Source organism: Somniosus microcephalus, chromosome 7 (assembly GCF_052327205.1).
Source record: "Somniosus microcephalus isolate GS21.2 chromosome 7, FLI_Smic_1.0, whole genome shotgun sequence".
NCBI lineage: Eukaryota > Metazoa > Chordata > Chondrichthyes > Squaliformes > Somniosidae > Somniosus > Somniosus microcephalus.
In genome coordinates, this window is record NC_140993.1 from 117660038 (window position 1) to 117678428 (window position 18391).

Below are 18391 nucleotides of genomic sequence, written 5' to 3' on the forward strand. Positions count from 1 at the left end.
TCCTGCCTTATATAGAAGGCATAGGTTCCACAAACATCAACAAAATGATACTTTCGCTTCATGGAGGAAGCACAGAATACAGGTTAAATTTTAGCACAGATTTCCTAAGGCAAATGAAATTCAGAAACAATTTCAAACAAAACTTTAGGACATGGTCATCACACTTTATCCAAATAGCAACTGAATGCTGGTATAGAAACCATTACACAATGAAGCTCACTTACAGTCATAGCAGCAATAACCATGAAAGGCTTAAAAAGAGTGAAGAAAGAAATGGGGATGAACCCACATACTGTATCTAAGGGTCAAATTATATCAAGAAGAATGACAGGCTCATTAACCCATTCTATTTATGATGCTGTAATTTGACTAAACTGAACTTAAACAAGTTCAGCCCAAAACAAATACATTCCGGATAATCACCCCAAGTATGAAATAACTGATTACCGTCTTTCTGGTACGAACAACGGGTAGCGTGGGATCTTGTGAGCTATACGAGAAGCTCTGGACACCAGTAGAGAAGTCAAACTGACTCATTTCCTCACTGAGACTACTGTCTACCATGTACGACTGGGAGGACAAATAATGGGGTTCATCTGGATAAAGAGAAGTCACCAACACAGGCAAAGTTTAGTCAAGTCACAGAACTGTGAAGGTTACATTTTTGACAAACCCAATCTCTATTATCAACTGTAGTTTCTGTTTATAATTTTGCTAAACTAATACAATCTAAAAGAACACCAAATTGTGCCCTGAATGAAGTTATTTTGTTAGAGAAAAAAAATTAAAATGCACTGAGCTCCAACCCCTAATTTATGAATAAAGAATCTGCCGTGTTGAGAGTCTTTTCCCACCCTGAATTTAGAAGAGACACAGTGTGCACAACACAATTCTCTGTAGATACTTCATCAGTGTTGACTGGGCATGGCAAGTGCCTCATCGAACTGCGACATTTTTGGTGTCAGGTGACACGCTGAGGAGTTCTGTGATTTTGTTTACATTTTACAGAGAATTAAACTGAATTTACAGCACAGAAACAGGCCATTTGGCCCAAATGGTCTATGCCGGTGCTTATGCTCCACATGAGCCTCCTCCCACTCTATATACTTCATCTCACCCTATCAACATATCCTTCTATTCCTTTCTTGGTCATATGCTTAACTAGCTTCCCCTTAAAAGGCATCTATGCTATTCACCTCAACTACTCTATGTGGTAGCAAGTTCCACATTCTAACCACTATCCAAGTAAAGAAGTTTCTCCTGAATTCTTTATTGGATTTATTAGTGACTATCTTATGTTTTTAAAACTAGTGGTCATAAATATAAGAATTAGGAGCTGCATTAAGCCATACGGCCCTTCGAGCTTGCTCCACCATTCAATAAGATCATGGCTGATCTTCTACCTCAACTCCAATTCCTTGATTCCCCTAGAGTCAAAAAATCTATCTATCTCAGCCTTGAATATACTCGACGACTCAGCATCCACAGCCCTTTCGGGTAGAGGATTCCAAAGATTCACAACCCTCTGAGGGAAGAAATTTCTCCTCATCTCAGTCTTAAATGGTCACCCCCTTATTCTGAGAATATGCCCCCTAGTTCTAGACACTCCAGCCAGGGGAAACAACCTCTCAGCATCTACCCTGTCAATCCCCCTCAGAATCTTGTATGTTTCAATGAGATCACCTCTCATTCTTCTAAACTCCAGAGAGTACAGGCCCAATCTACTCAATCGCTCTTCATAGGCAACCCTCTCATCCCAGGGATCAATCTAGTGAACCTTTGTTGCACCGCCTCTAAGGCACGTATGTCCTTTCTCAGATAAGGAGACCAAAACTGTGCACAGTACTCCAGGTGTGGTCTCACCAAAGCCCTGTACAATTGTAGTAAGACTTCCTTACTCTCGTACTCCAACCCCCTTGCAATAAAAGCTAACATGCCATTTGCCTTCCTTATTGCTTGTTGTACCTGCATGCTAACTCTCTGTGTTTCCTGTACGAGGACACCTAAATCTCTCGGAACACCAACACTTAATAGTTTCTCACCATTTAAAAAAATGTTTTTCTATTCTTCCTATCAAAGTGAATAACCTTACATTTCCCCACATTATACTCTATCTGCCATTTTATCGCCCACTGACTTAACCTGTGGCCTATATCCCTTTGCAGGCTCTTTGTGTCCTCCTCACAGCTTACTTTCCCACCTAGCTTTGTATCGTCAGCAAACTTGGATATATTGCACTCGGACCCCTCATCTAAGTCATTAACATAGATTGTAAATAGCTGAGGCCCAAGCACTGATCCTTGAGGCACCCCACTAGTTGCCGGAAAATGACCCATTTACACCTACTCTGTTTTCTATCCATGCTAATATTTATCTTGGCCCAGAAATTCCAGAACGGGGCTTGCAGCGCGTGCAAGCCCCGTATTTACACTTACCCCGCGCTACTGCCGATCAGCTCCAGGGACGCCTGGAATTGGTGTTTCCAGAAGAAGAATCCCGGGCAGCGTATGACGTCACGCCGCCCAGGAGTGCAGCCAGCGCGAAGCCAGGAGCGTGCAGTGCAAGTGAGACACGCCCCTTGAGGTCTCAGTTTCACTGGACACGCCCCCAATGTTTCTGTCAAGCTGCTAACCATTTTTACATGCAAAGCAGCAGTTTAAATAGGTTTTTGGAAGTTTTTTGAAGATTTTGGTAACTTTTATAAACTTTTTTAAATGTTTACATTATTTTGAGTAATCTGAAGTAGTTTTAAACAGAATTAAAGCGATTTAAAGACTTTTAAAAGCCCTAAAAGAATTTTTTAAATTTTATTTATTTAGCAATGTCGTCGTCATACGTGTCTTCACACTGTTCCCTTTGGGGAACTGTATGAAGTGGTGGAAGGATTTATGGCCATGATTAACGCTCATTCCGTGACCGTAACCATCTTTGAACCAGGCATTAGGGCGGTTAGTCCTATGGCGGGAGGGTTTTACGGGCTCCCACAAGCTATACAAGGAGGGGGGGCCACCCACACCCACGGACGCAAATATCCCACTGGATGTCAACCCAGAATTTAGAGCCGGAGCTCCGACTCCACTTGCCGGGACTGTCTGGAGCGGGGTTCGAAACCCTACCCTGATCTGGCCCAGCGGCGGGGATCCTACCGCTATGACAAAGGCCCAATCCGATTAGCAACGTGAAATGGCAGCATAGGGCTCCAGTCACGGGGAGGGAAAAGGCGCAGGAAACGTATGGGTGTCACCTTTTGTGCGGAGTGGGCCTTTTGCGTAGCAGTAAGCATCCCCGCCGCTGGGCCAGAAGGAGTAGGGTTTTGAACCCCACTCCAGACAGTCCCGGCAAGTGGAGTCGGAGCTCCAACTTTATATTCTGGGTGGACATCCAGCGGGATACTTGCGTCCGTGGGTGTTGGTGGCCCCCCCCCCCTCAGATGGGTTGTGGGAGCCCGTAAAACCCTCCCGCCATAGGACTAACCACCCTAATGGCTGGTTCAAAGATGGTTACGGTCACGGAATGAGCGTTAATCACGGCCATAAATCCTTCCACCACTTCATACAGTTCCCCAAAGGGAACAGTGTGAGGATACGTACGATGATGACCTCTTGCGCAATGCACCTCCTTGGACCCTCAGTCGCAGATGCGAGGGGGCAAGTCGTGCAATTGTTAAATTTTTCATTTTATTGACATGTAAAATGTTGGCCCAGTAATTCCCTTCCAAATGCGCGAGTACGGTCGGGGTACTTACGCACCTGGCTGGATGAAATGCCGGTTTTCAGCATGCACAGTGCATGTGGGGAAAACCGGCATTTCCTGTCCTCTGAACGAAGGGGTTCAGAGGCAGAACGCGTGCGACTGCACAGGCAGCACGTGCGCAGTATAATTCGCCGCTTTCATTAATGCTTTCAGTGAGGTCAAGTCATTACAACTTACACATGAAAAAAGCATGGGTACAGTTGCTCCAGAGGAAGATATTTATTATCGTGGAGCTTCTGAAAGTATGTATGTCTGTATATATTCCTTTGCGTGTTATGTATATATTCCTTTACTTATGTGTATGAATGTATTATTTAATTATGACTTTCAGAGAAAGTAACTTATTGGAAAATCATAATTAAAAACATACATTCATACACATTAGTAAAGGAATATAAAACATACATACATATACGTAAAGGAATATATGTGGACATACATACATAACGCATTCTCACAGTCCATTCACACAGCCACAATTGCTCCTTCTACCTACCGTTCTGAAAACCCTTTTTAAAAAAAAAAAAAAAAAAAAATTTTTTAACTTTAAAACTTACTTAAAATTTCTTAAAATAACTTCCCTCCCTTTCCCAAACAAAAATATTGCATTTCAGAAGCTCCACGATAAAATGTTTCTTCCTCCGCAGCCAATGAACCACTTTACACTTGCTTTTTTCAAGTGTAAATTCTGAGGACTTACCCTCACGGATTTCATGAATGAAATCTACGAAGTTCACTGCGCAAGCGCTGCCTGTGCAGTCGCACGCGCTCGAGGTCTGGAAATGCCGGCGTTCCCCGCATGCGCTGTTCATGCTGAACGCCGGCATTTCCAACGGCCAGATGCGTGAGTACCCCGAGCGCACTCACGCCTTTGGCCGCGAATTTCTGGCCCATTACCCCCAGCCCCATGAGCATAGCAAACTTTTATGTGGCACATCATCAAATGCCAGTTTGGAAATCCAAATATACTACATCCACTGGTTCACCTTTATCCCCCATAAGTGAAAACATCTTCTCTACGTCTACCCTTTCAAACCCCTTCATAATTTTATCAGGTCATCCCTTAGCCTTCTCTTTTCTACAGAAAAGAGCTCCAGCTTGTTCAGTCTTTCCTGATAGTTGTACCCTCTCAGTTCTTGTATCATCCTTGGAAATCTTTTTTTCCACATTCTTCAATGCCTCTAAATCCTTGCTGGAAATGTACCAATAGCCACAGTAAGAGTGCTTTTAAATCATTGCAATAGGAGTGCATGCGGAAACTCACAAAGAACTGCTGCTTTAACAAATATTTTACTTAACATGTAAAACTCACAGGGGACTGAGAAAGAGGTTTAAACTACGGCAGCCAAAACAGTTCTACGCTCCGTTATTTGGAACCAAACATCGAAAGAGATGTATTGGGAGTGGCAGAATATGATGTTACTTAGGAGATTTGAAGTGCTGTGTGATTGCTCTCAGAGACCAGAGTTCACACCCAGAAGCCCCCATAAGAGTTCTCTACCTCAGTTATGACATTGTAGGGAAGTGTTGAACTGAGGTGCTGACTTTCTCACATGGAGGAAGAAAGAGCGATCACAGCAAGTGACCCTGGGACTCTTTAATGCACCTTCGAACTGACATTTAGTGTGACACTGGCAGACTCCTGAGAACAGGGCACCAGCCCACCCATACAGCTGGGAAATAATATGTAGTGCTTAAGACTATAAAAGCTTTATTAGAGGCAAAAATAATAAGAAAGAATGGACAAAAGGTCCTGCATTCATAGAGCACCTTATTATACCTCTTAAAAACAAGTCAAAACACAGACTTTGCAAAGAAAAAAATAATGAAAAGTTGCTGCACACGTCCAGTGTTGTAGTATGACTAGCACACTCGCAGTCACGAATATTGTTGTCTGGTGACCTCACCGATGGTGAAGGAATCATATTAAAAAAGTTAAATATTAAGGCCCAGAAATTCCGTTTGCAGGCCTCCCGCGGGCGGAGGGCTGCGATTTGGAAAAATCTCCGCCTGGACCGAAGGGCTCCCAGGAGGCGCAGAGTTCCGTTGCTGTGCCTCTTCAAACTGCCGGTGGGCACAGGTAGTTCGCAGCGTCCCTGGGATCACGTGGGCCATGGGGAGCCAATCAGAGCAGGGAATCTCCATTCATAGTAAAACTTCAAATACATTTTTAAAAAAATCACATTTTTAAAATGACTATAAATTAACTATTTTAAACAAAAATAATTATTTTTTTCAAAAATTAATTTTTTTTTAACGGGGCTAAAAATAAACTTACCTTTCTTTAAAGTATTTTACTGAAAAATGATAAATCAGTGGAAAATTCTTTTTTTTAAACTTTCTTCAACTCTTAGCCTGGTAAAAGTAGGCCTGCTTTTACAGGCGCAAAAATTGTAAGTGTTTTCTGCGGGCGGAGGGTCTTCAAAAAACGGAACTCTCCACCCGCAGAGGCCCTTCTCTAGGGCAGGCGACCAATCTGTCAAGAGCTTTCTTGACAGATTGGAAATGCCGGTTTCCAGCGCATGCACAGTGCATGCCTGAAACCAGCATTTCCGATGTCCCTACGGGTAAGTACACAGCGCGTACTCACCCGTAGGGATCGGAATTTCTGCCTCTAACACTTTATTGAGATCCGCCAATTTGTAATTTATCCCCAAATCCAGATTATACAATAAAATTCCACACAAACCTGAGTCCCCCGCTGCTGCTTCTCTTGCTTCTTTTCGAATGGCAAAATACCTTCTTTTCTTTTCCACTGGGACCTTTAACAGGACATTTAATGGTTTGAAAGAAGTGGCAGATCTTTCATATCATGATCAAATATTTCCCACACATTGCACTTTTCCCCTTATATTTTTGTAGTTGCCCCCCTTCTCAGTATGTTTTTCTGTGTACATATCAAGTATGGAAACAATGAAACTGGGTTCTCAAAGGGGTTTCTTTGTACAAGATTCCAGTACAATATTTATAATGATGTATTGCCAAACTTCATTTTTTTTCTTCCCAAGCTTTCTTTTCACCCTTTTTGTTTCCTTGATCTTCATTTTTCTGATGCATTATTTTTCTTGTTTTTTTCTCCTTCGTCACAGTCACTCCTAATTCTTCTTCCTTACTCCTCTACGCACAAACACCCAGATAAGCATGCAACAACACAAAAGCATTTGGACAGAAAATACACAATCTATCACCCTCCGCACACTCTGATGTATTGTAGAAAGGACTACTACTTACTTCAATCTCCACAGGAAAGTTGTATGTGCGTTGGACATCGATCAGATTCTCAAAGATAAAGATATTCTGTAAAAGAAAAATGATTTGAGAACTCCTGATAACGGCAAAAGCCATTCGCTGACTAGTCAGGAATACTGTAACAATTTACGGAAGTCAACAGAATGGCCGACAGGTTTTGCCAGTTGAGATTTCCATCCCCAAAGCAGCATTTATTGGAACATTCAAGCTCATTTTTATTGTTTTAACCCTTTCCATTTTCTTCCCTTCCCCATTTCAAGGTCTCCCCACATAATGAACCATACCCCTGCTCAGTTGATACTCATGCCTCACCACATAAGTCCATCACTCAGTGTCACTTAATGTAAGTACATCAACAGACTGTACCCTAGTATCTCCCTGCTAGAATACTTCACGATTCTAATTGGCAGCTGTACTAAAACACAAATTTTATATAAATTCGGTCTTAAAATGAATTGCATTTTAACAATGGATACGGCTACTGTTCCATGCACATTTTTCAGGGGCCATACATGTTAAGAAGACAGCCTCAAATTAGTGATATTTTTGTTGATATTCATATTGTTTTAGCTTGAAATGGTAGGGAATTCAGTTTATTTACCACCTAGAAGAAATGACAAATATTTTTGCATGTTGGAAGCACCAATTTTAACATGCTCACAGAAAAGTTTGAAAATCAAATAAGTTTTAACCACTTAATACTTGTATAAAACTAGTTGATCTTCTGTGGTGTTGCACAGGGGAATGAAGACCAAGTGTAGTCTTCTAGTGAAGCTTATATTAGAGGGCAGCGGATAATTAGATCAGAGCACACAGGCATAATTCAGTAATGTATTCTGTGCTTATTTTTATATTTCCAATACAAATTTCTATAAACTGCCTATGTAAACTTGTCATGCTGTAATTATACCCTTCCACTAGCAGGTGGATGTAATTATAAATGTAGACATCATAATGGAAAAGGTTGATCAGAAGCACGTGCAAATGTAAGATCATTACTATATTACGAGTAGATAGTTGCTCATGGTGAGTTAGAGATTTTGCTGATTTATAACAGTAAGGGTGTCTTTGTCATGTAGGGGATACATCAGGGACACTGATGTACAGTGACTGAACAAGTCAAATTCAATTTTTATGAAATTATATTCTGCGATTCTTACTGGTGGCTTTGGGGATTTCATTTCACAACTCTTCCATTATTCTGCAAAAACTGTAAATGAGTGATTTTTACAATTGATATATATCCCTTTAATAATTATGCTTTTAATTTTTACGCTTTACCATTTTTAATGCTGAGAATCCACAGCAACAGGGTATGCAAGATGCTCCAATTGGAGGTAGACATTTGGTATTTAATAGTACTGGAGAAGGAGAATGGGTTTCAGTCACCCTTGAAGGTTCTGCATTTTGGTAGTAAGAGCAGTAGTCCAGGGCTTTGGTAGCACTGGGCAATGGTCCTGGGGTTTGGCAGAACTGGGGTGCAAGTCCTGAGTTTGACAGAACTGGGGTGCAAGTCCCGAGTTTGACAGTACTGCAGAGAGGCAGGAAAAAAATAGCAGCATGGGGGAGGGTCCTTTGACCTGGCATCACAGTGAAGAGGGAGCATGGGTCTTGGAAAGCAGAGCTGAGGTTTGCCACAATTGGGGTCTAAATCCTGGTTTCAGTCAGTATAGAAGGGAGGGGTAGGATGTGGGCCTGACAGTACTGGTGTGGGGGTCGATCCCATATGTGGCACTGCTGGTTTATAACTTTGCACGGCATCTCTGCAAACAAAGAATTTGGTGTTTTGTGATTAGTTCCTGGACATGCATCTTTTTGTCTTTTGGTCTCTCTCTCTCTGCTATAAGAAAAATGTAAACATTCTAATCATGAACCTTGGTACAGGCTGTAATTAGAGCTTTCACTTTTCTTGGAAAAAAAACAAATAAAATGGGGACAGGCTGTGTGCCGGTGACCAACAGCTTTTAGCAATTAGAATGTTTACATTTTCTGTCAACATAACATGCGTGATAACCAAGTTAGGTAATTTGAAAAATTAACTTAATTTCAATAAGAAAAGACACTCGCTTTCTTCAGCTTAATGCCTTCTGTTTAAAAAAAACTCAGTCTAATTTTACCTGAATAAAGGTTTTGAAATTTGTCCTCTAGCATTTCTTCAAATAACTCATTAAAAACTTTTGAAAAATATTGCTAGAAGCTAAAGTTAAATACAATGGTACGCATGCAAACTGGCAAATTAGATATACTGCACATGCTCAGTGCACAATCTAAACACAGCTCAGTCACATCCCTGGGCAAAAATATCGGGTCAGAATTTGCAGTCAAAATAACAGTGAGGCGAATGGTGTTTGCTATTATTTATGCGAGAGGCACAGAGCTCCAAGAGCGGGAGAGGCTGATTTAAACAGAGCCGAGAGTGGGAGAGGCTGATTTAAACAGAGCCGAGAGCGGGAGAAGCGGACCTGCGAGAGGCACAGAGCTCCGAGAGCGGGAGAGGCTGATTTAAACCGAGCTCCGAGAGCGGGAGAGGCTGATTTAAACCGAGCTCCGAGAGCGGGAGAGGCTGATTTAAACAGAGCGGGAGAGAGAAGCAAAAAGTAATCGAAGTGTGATGTCACCAGAAAGCAGGTAAGTGATTAGTTGGTGAGTATTTCTCTCTTTCTCGCTTTTTCCAAACTTAATTTTTGTGGTTTATAGTTTCTAGGGTCTCTGTTGTGTAGCGGGGACTGCTGGTAAACAAGGACCCTTGAGTATATCATTTAATTGTAGTGTAATTGGTGGGATTGATTTGATTTAATTTAATTTGAATTAATTAAAGGGCAAGTCATGGCAGTACAGCTCGGCGCCGTGGTATGCTCCTCCTGCACAATGTGGGAAATCAGGGACACTTCCTGTGTCCCTGACGACCATGTGTGCAGGAAGTGTATCCAGCTGCAGCGCTGGAGCTGCGGATGGATACATACTGGAGCATTCGCGATGCTGAGGACGTCGTGGATATCACATTTAACCAGTTGGTCACACCGCAGGTAAAGGCTGCACAGGCAGGAACGGAATGGATGACCGCCGGGCAGAGTAGTAGGTGCATGCAGGTAGTGCAGGGGTCCCCTGTAGCCATCCCCCTCTCAAACAGATATACCGCTTTGGATATTGTTGGGGGAGATGCCTTATCGGGGTAAGACAGCAGCAGCCAACTTCCTGGCACCATGGGTGGTTCTGCTGCACAGGACAGGAGGAAAAAGAGTGGGAAAGCTATAGTAATAGGGGATTCTATTGTACGGGGAATAGATAGGCATTTCTGCGGCCACAAACGAGACTCCAGGATGGTATGTTGCCTCCCTGGTGCAAGGGTCAAGGATGTCTCGGAGCGGCTGCAGAGCATTTTGGAAGGGGAGGATGAACAGCCAGTTGTCGTGGTGCATATAGGTAAAAAACAGGATGAGGTCCTAAAAGCTGAATATAGGGAGTTAGGAGGTAAATTAAAAAATAGGACCTCAAAGGTAGCAATCTCAGGGTTGCTACCAGTGCCACCTGCCAGTCAGAGTAGAAATAGAAGGAATGGTGCAAGAGGGAGGGATTCAAATTCCTGGGACATTGGAACCGGTTCTGGGGGAGGTGGGACCAGTACAAACTGGACAGTTTGCACCTGGGCAGGACCGGGACCGATGTCCTAGGGGGAGTGTTTGCTAGTGCTGTGGGGGAGGGTTTAAACTAAAATGGCAGGGGGTTGTGAGCCTGTGCAGGGAGACAGAGGAAAGGGAAACAAGGATAGAAGCAAAAGACAGGAAGGAGAAAAGCAAAAGTGGCAGTCAGAGAAATCAAGGGGTTAAATCAAACATGGCCACAGTAAATAATAATAATTCTAAAAGGACAAACAAGCCTGAAGGCTTTGTGGGGGAGAAATTGGGTGAGTAGCGCCACCTGTTAGCGCCTAAAGAGGCAGTCAGTGGCGGTAGCGCCACTGGCTGCGTCTCCGGCGATATTCAGTAGGGGTGCTAATGGTGGCGTTAGGCATTTGCGCTGCGCCGCCACCGATGATGTCATCGGTGTGCGCAGCGCCCCATTCGTGCCCCGTTCGCGATATTTGGTAGCGAACGCCGCAATTGCGCCGCTCGCTACCCGCGCCCGGTTCACGGGGCCTTACTGTGCCGGCAGCGGCGCAAGTTAAGGTGGAGGTGCGGGGCGGCCGCTATTTCGCCGGCCGCCTGCCAGCACCTCCGTCCCCGACCTCCTAACCACCCCCCCGCAGCATTGCCGGCTGTTTCCCGAGAGCCCGGCACTTCTCCTTGGTGCCGGGCTCATTTGCCGGCACTCGCGATCGGGGATCGCGCTGTTGCAGGCACCTCCCCCTTAACAGTGGGAGGAAGGCCTGCAGTACCGCAGCGTGCCGTGCCGCAGCATGTAGCGCTGCGATAATCAGTTTCAGCGCCCTAAGAGGGACGTGGAGCGCCTCGAGCCTCGCCCCGTCTCCCTCGAGGGGCACGGAAACTGAATTTCTGGCGATCGGTATCACTCCGATCGCTGCGCTAAATCCTGCGCTCAGGCGACTTTTGCGCCACTTTGGCGCCCCAACCCAATTTCTAGGCCTGTGTGTCTTAACGTGAGGAGCATTCGTAATAAGGTGGATGAATTAGCTGCGCAAATAGATGTAAACAGATAGGATATGATTGGGATTACGGAAACATGGCTCCAGGGTGACCAAGGCTGGGAACTCAACATCCAGGGGTATTCAATATTCAGGAAAGACAGGCAGAAAGGAAAAGGAGGTGGGGTAGCATTGCTGGTTAAAGAGATTAACACAATTGTAAGGAAGGATATTAGCTCTAATGATGTGGAATCTGTATGGGTAGAGCTGAGAAATACCAAGGGGCAGAAAATGTTAGTGGGAATTGTATACAGACCCCCAAACAGTAATGCAGATTTTGGCGATGGCATTAAACGGAAAATTGGAGATGCGTGCAATAAGGGCACAGCAGTTATCATGGGTGACTTTAATCTACATATAGATTGGGCTAACCAAATTAGTAACAATACTGTGGCGGAGGAATTCCTGGAGTGTATACGGGATGGTTTCCTGGACCAATATGTCGAGGAACCAACTAGAGTTCAGGCCATCTTAGACTGGGTATTATGTAATGAGAAAGGAATAATTAGCAATTTTGTTGTGCGAGGCCCCTTGGGGCGGAGCGATCATAATATGATCGAATTCTTCATTAAGATGGAGAGTGAAGTATTTGACTCAGACTAGGGTCCTGAATTTAAATAAAGGAAACTACGATGGTATGAGGCGCGAGTTGGGTAGGATTGATTGGGGAATATTACTCAAAGGGTTGACGGTGGGTAGGCAATGGCAAACATTCAAAGATCGCATGGATGAACTACAGAATTTGTTCATCCCAGTTTGACATAAAAATAAAACAACTCAACCTTGGCTAACAAGGGAAATTAGGGATAGCATAAGATCCAAGGAGAGGACATATAAATTGGCCAGAAAAAGCAGCAAACCTGAGGATTGGGAGCAGTTTAGGATTCAGCAAAGGAGGACAAAGGGATTAATTAAGAGGGGGAAAATAGAGTACGAGAGTAAGCTTGCAGGGAACATAAAAACTGACTGTAAAAGCTTTTATAGATACGTGAAGAGAAAAAGATTGGTGAAGTCAAGCGCAGGTCCCGTGCAGTCAGAATCAGGGGAATTTATAATGGGGAACAAAGAAATGGCTAACCAATTAAATACATACTTTGGTTCTGTCTTCACAAAGGAGGACACAAATAACCTCCCAGAGATGTCGGGGAACATCGGGTCTGATGAGAGGGAGGAACTGAATGAAATCAGTATTTGTAGGGAAATGGTGTTAGGGAAATTGACGGGATTGAAGGCCGATAAATCCCCAGGGCCTGATAATCTACATCCTAGGGTACTTAAGGAATTGGCCCTAGAAATAGTAGAGGCATTGCTGGTCATCTTCCAAAATTCTAGACTCTGGAACAGTTCCCATGGATTGGAGGGTAGCTAATGTTACCCCACTATTGAAAAAATGTGGTAGAGAGAAAACGGAGAATTATAGACCGGTAAGCCTGACATCAGTGGTGGGGAAAATGCTAGAGTCCATTATAAAAGATGTAATAGCAGAGCACTTGGAAAACAGTGACAGGATCAGACAAAGTCAACATGGATTTACAAAAGGTAAATCGTGCTTGACTAATCTACTGGAATTTTTTGAGGATGTAACTGGTAGAATAGATAAGGGAGAACCAGTGGATGTGGTGTATTTGGACTTTCAGAAGGCTTTCGATAAGGTCCCGCATAAGAGATTAGCGTGTAAATTTAAGGCACATGGGATTGGGGGCAAGGCACTCTGCAGCTTTCCGGACTCAATATCGAGTTCAACAATTTCAGATCATAACCTCGGCCCCTATTTCATTTTTTCTTGTAATTTTTCCACTCCTTTCCCCCCCCCCCCTTTCCTTTTGTTTCACTCTCACACCTGGCAGCTATCCCTTGCCCTGCCAGTACACTTTACACCCAATCTCAGCCTATTACCATCTTGTCTAGCTTCTAACACCTTTTATTGTCTCTTTTTTACTTCTTTTGTTTCTTTTATTCTTTTGTCCAATCGCAGCCCTGCCTCCGATCTATCTTTTCTTTCCAGTTTTGAAGAAGGGTTCGACCCGAAACGTCAACTCAAATTTCTGTCTATGGATGTTGCCTGACCTGCTGAGTTTTTCCAGCATTTTCTGTTGTTATTTTGGATAGAGAACTGGTTGGCAGACAGGAAGCAAAGAGTTGGAATAAATGGGTCTTTTTCCGAGAGGCAGGCAGTGACTAGTGGGGTACCGCAGGGATTGGTCCTAGGACCCCAGTTATTCACAATATATATTAATGATCTAGACAAGGGAGCTAGATGTAATACAGGTAGACTACCCTTTATCCGGACTTCCGAAAACCGAAACCCTCTAAAAACCGAAGGTTTTTTCGTTCAGCGTAAGTCGTGCGTACGACTTACGCTGAACGAAAAATCCTTCGGTTTTTAGAGGGTTCCGGTTGCGGAAGTTCGGATAAAGGGTAAGTCGTGCGCACGACCCCCCGCCGACCCCGCCAGCCCCGACAACCGCCGACCCCCCCCGCGGACCCCACCAGCCCCGCCAACCGCCGACCCCGCCAACCGCCGACCCCCCCGCGGACCCCGCCAGCCCCGACAACCGCCGACCCCCCCACGGACCCCGCCAGCCCCGACAACCGCCGACCCCCCCCCGCGTACCCCGCCGGCCCCGACCCCCGCCGACCCCGACTGACTTACGCTGAGCGTCAGCGTAAGTCGTGCGCACGACCCCCCGCCGACCCACCTTCCGAAATCCGAAATTCTCCTTTATCCGAAACTCGGCTGGTCCCGAGGTTTTCGGATAAAGGATAGTCTACCTGTATCTCCAAGTTTGCAGATGACACAAAGGTTGGTAGGCGTGTGTGCTGTGAGGAGGATGCCTAGAAACTCCAGTATGATTTGGACAGGTTGAGTGATTGGGCAGATGTAGTATAATGTGGATAAATGCAAAGTTATCCGCTTTGGTGGCAAAAACAGGAAGGCAGATTATTATCTGAACGGCAACAGATTGGGAAAAGGGGAAGTGCAAAGAGATCTGGGTGTCCTTGTGCACCTGTCGCTGAAGGTAAGTATTCAGGTGCAGCAGGCGGTTAAGAAGGCAAATGGTATGTTGGCCTTCGTAGCGAGAGGGTTCGAGTACAGGAACAAGGATGTCTTGCTGCAGTTGTACAGGGCCTTGGTGAGACCACACCTTGAGTATTGTGTGCAGTTTTGGTCGCCCTATTTGAGGGAGGATGTTCTTGCCATGGAGGGAGTGCAGCGAAGATTCACCAGACTGATACCTGGGATGGCAGGAATGACGTATGAGGAGAGACTGGGTCGATTGGGCTTATTCTACTCGCTGGAGTTTAGAAGAATGAGAGGGGATCTCATTGAAACTTATAAAACAGGACTAGACAGACTAGATGCAGGAAGGATGTTCCCGATGGCGGGGGAGTCCAGAACCAGGGGTCACAGTCTAAGGATAAGGGTTAAGCCATTTAGGACAGAGCTGAGGAGGAATTTCTTCACCCAGAGAGTGGTGAACCTGTGGAATTCTCTACCACAGAAGGCAGTTGAGGCCAATTCATTAAATATATTCAAGAAGGAGTTAGATATATTTCTTAAGGTTAATGGGATCAAGGGATATGGGGAGAAGGCAGGGACAGGGTACTGAATTTGGATGATCAGCCATGGTCTCATTGAATGGCGGAGCAGGCTCGAGGGGCCGAACGGCCTACTCCTGCTCCTATCTTCTATGTTTCCATGTAAATGGTACAGCAACTTCAGGCGAGGAGCAGGTGCGCGGTTAAATGCGATTATCCAAAAGTTGCTGTCCGAGTTGCGTCTCTCTGCTGTTCGCTTTGCGAAAACAGCATCTCGCTGTCTGGCTTATGCATTGAATGTCATGAAGTTGCTGTATTTACACAGTAGATACGAACTAAACCCGCTGCAGATATTTAGGGCCAGTAATTAGTAGCGCAAGTACTCTTTTAACAACGCGCTAATTGTTAAGTACTGCCAATCAAGCGCTCTAGCACTGAAAATTAACTATTACAAGTGTGGAGTCTCATTCTTTCAGGTTTTGAATTTTTCAGAGATCTTTTAAAAATGTCAAATTTTTCATTAATGTTTTTTCTTACTTTTCCTTTGTGTCCCTTAATCCAATATTTCTTTCCCTCTCTTTATTTCTCATTCTGTACCTGATTTGACATTGAATTCACCCACCCCAATTCACCCTCCTTCTGCTATTTATTTTCCAATCCTTAAATCTCATTTGTCAAGGAGATAACCTTTTGGTTCACTCAGGTCCCAGATGCCCTGCTTCCTTTGCTCCGACATTACTATTAAAACCCTCCATACTATGTTAAATCTCTTCTTAACCTTCTCTGCTGCAATAGAAATAGTCCCAGTATCTCAAGTCTTCTCATAATTATAGTTTCCCATCCCCAGTATCCTGTTGAAGCTACATTGTATGCTCACTATAGCTTTAATGTCCATTCTATAATTGGGCACGCAGGCCCACAAACACAACTTGAATTGTGGCCTAAATAATATTTTTACAAACTAATAGAAATGTTTCAAAATTATAAAGGGTTCTGATAGGTGAATAGGGAAAAACAATTTCCACTCCTTGGGATGATGAACTTGAGGGTTCCAAGACAGAATCTGTTTAATTAGAGTTAAGGAACAATAGAGGAGCTGCTTCTTCTTAAGCAGTCCCTCGGAACAGAGGATGACTTGCTTCCACACTAAAAATGAGTTCGCAGATGACTGATGAGTCCAATGCGGGACCTACAGTCTCTGTCACAGGTGGGGCAGATGGTGGTTGAAGGGGCGGGTGGGTGGGGTGCTTGGGTTGACGTGCGCTCCTTCCACTGTTTGTGCTTGGCTTCCGGTTGCTTATGGCGAAGGGACTCGAGGTGTTCGGCGCCTTCCCGGATGCTTCTCCTCCACTTTGTGTGGTCTTGGGCCAGGGATTCCCAGGTGTCGGTGGGGATGTTGCACTTTTTCAAGGAGGCTTTGAGGGTGTCCTTGAAGCGTTTCCTCTGCCCACCTGGGGCTCTCTTGCCGTGTTGGAACTCTGAGTAGAGCGATGGCTTTGGGAGTCTCATATCGGGCATGCGGACGATGTGGCCCGTCCATCGGAGCTGATTGAGCGTGGTCAAAGCTTCGATGCTGGCCTGAGCGAGAACACTGATGTTGGTGCATCTATCCTGCCAATGGATTTGCAGGATCTTGCGGAGGCAGCGTTAGTGGTACCTCTCCAGTGCTTTGATGAGCTATTACGCTGCTAGGTGCATATTCATAGAATCATAGAAATCTACAGCACAGGAGGAGGCCATTCGGCCCATCTTGTCCGTGTCGGCCAACTAACAGCTATCCACCCTAATCCCACTTTCCAGCACTTGGTCCGTAGCATTGTAGCTTACGGCACTTCAAGTGAATATCCAAGTACTTTTTAAATGTGATGAGGCTTTCTGCCTCTACCACCCTTTCAGGCAGTGAGTTCCAGACCCCCACTGCCCCCTGGATGAAAACATTTCTCCTCAACTCCCCTCTAAACCTCCAACCAATTACTTTAAATCTATGCCCCCTGGTTATTGACCCTTCTGTTAAGGGAAATAGGTCCTTCCTATCCACTCTATCTAGGCCCCTCATAATTTTATACACCTCAATTAGGTCTCCACTCTACCTCCTCTGTTCCAAAGAAAACAAACCCAGCCTATCCAATCTTTCCTCATAGCTAAAATTCCCCAGCCCAGGCAACATCCTCATAAATCTCCTCTGCACCCTCTCCAGTGCAATCACATCCTTCCTGTAATGTGGTGACCAGAACTGCACGCAGTATTCCAGCTGCGGCCTAACTAGTGTTTTATACAGTTCAAGCATAACCTCCCTGCTCTTATATTCTATGCCACAGCTAATAAAGGCAAGTATCCCGTATGCCTTCTTAACCACCTTATCTACCTGTCCTGCTACCTCCAGGGATCTCTGGACATGCACTTCAAGGTCCCTCTGATCCTCTGCACTTCTCAGTGTCCTACCGTTTATTGTGTATTCCCTTGCCTTGTTAGCCCTCCCCAAATGCATTACTTCACATTTCTCCGGACTGAATTCCATTTGCCACTGTTCTGCCCGCCTGACCAATTTATTGATATCTTTCTGCAGTCTACAGCTTTCTTCTTCATTATCAACCACACAGCCAATTTTTGTATCATCTGCAAATTTCTTAATCATACTTCCTACATTCCAGTCCAAATCATTGATGTATACCACAAAAAGCAAAGGACCCAGCCTTCCAGTCACAAAAACTATAGGCCACCAAATAGTGGGATGGAGATAGAGGGGCAAATTTACGGGAAAATTGCAGAAAGATGCAAGAACTCTAGAGTAGTGATAATGGGAGACTTCAATTGTCCTAATATAGATTGGGATAATAACAGTGTAAAGGGAAAAAGAGGGGGAGCTATTCCTGAAATATGTACAAGAGAACTTTTAGGTCAGTATGTTTCCAGCCTAACGAGGAAGGAAGCAGCACTGGATCTGGTTCTGGGAATACAGTGGGGCCAGTGCAGCATGTTTCAGCGGGGGAGCATTTGGAAAACACTGATCACAATATTAAGTTTAGAGCAGTTTTGGAAAAGGACAAGGAAAAATCAAATGTCAAAATATTCAACTGGAGGAGGATTAATTTCAATGAGTTGAAAAGGGATCTGGCCCAGGTGGATTGGAATCAAAGACTGACAGGTAAAACAGTAAATGAGCAATGGGAGGCCTTCAAAGGGGAGATAGTTCTGGTACAGACTAGA

General features: G+C 44.6%; 1 protein-coding gene across 1 annotated transcript in view; it reads right to left on the minus strand.

Moving 5' to 3' along the window:
* Positions 1 to 18391, minus strand: part of prkdc (protein kinase, DNA-activated, catalytic subunit) — a 300538-nt gene that overhangs the window by 116352 nt on the left and 165795 nt on the right. Inside the window, 3 exon segments of the mRNA XM_085992889.1 lie at positions 448 to 596; positions 6443 to 6515; positions 6985 to 7050. Of these exon segments, the coding sequence (XP_085849015.1) occupies positions 448 to 596; positions 6443 to 6515; positions 6985 to 7050 (288 nt within the window).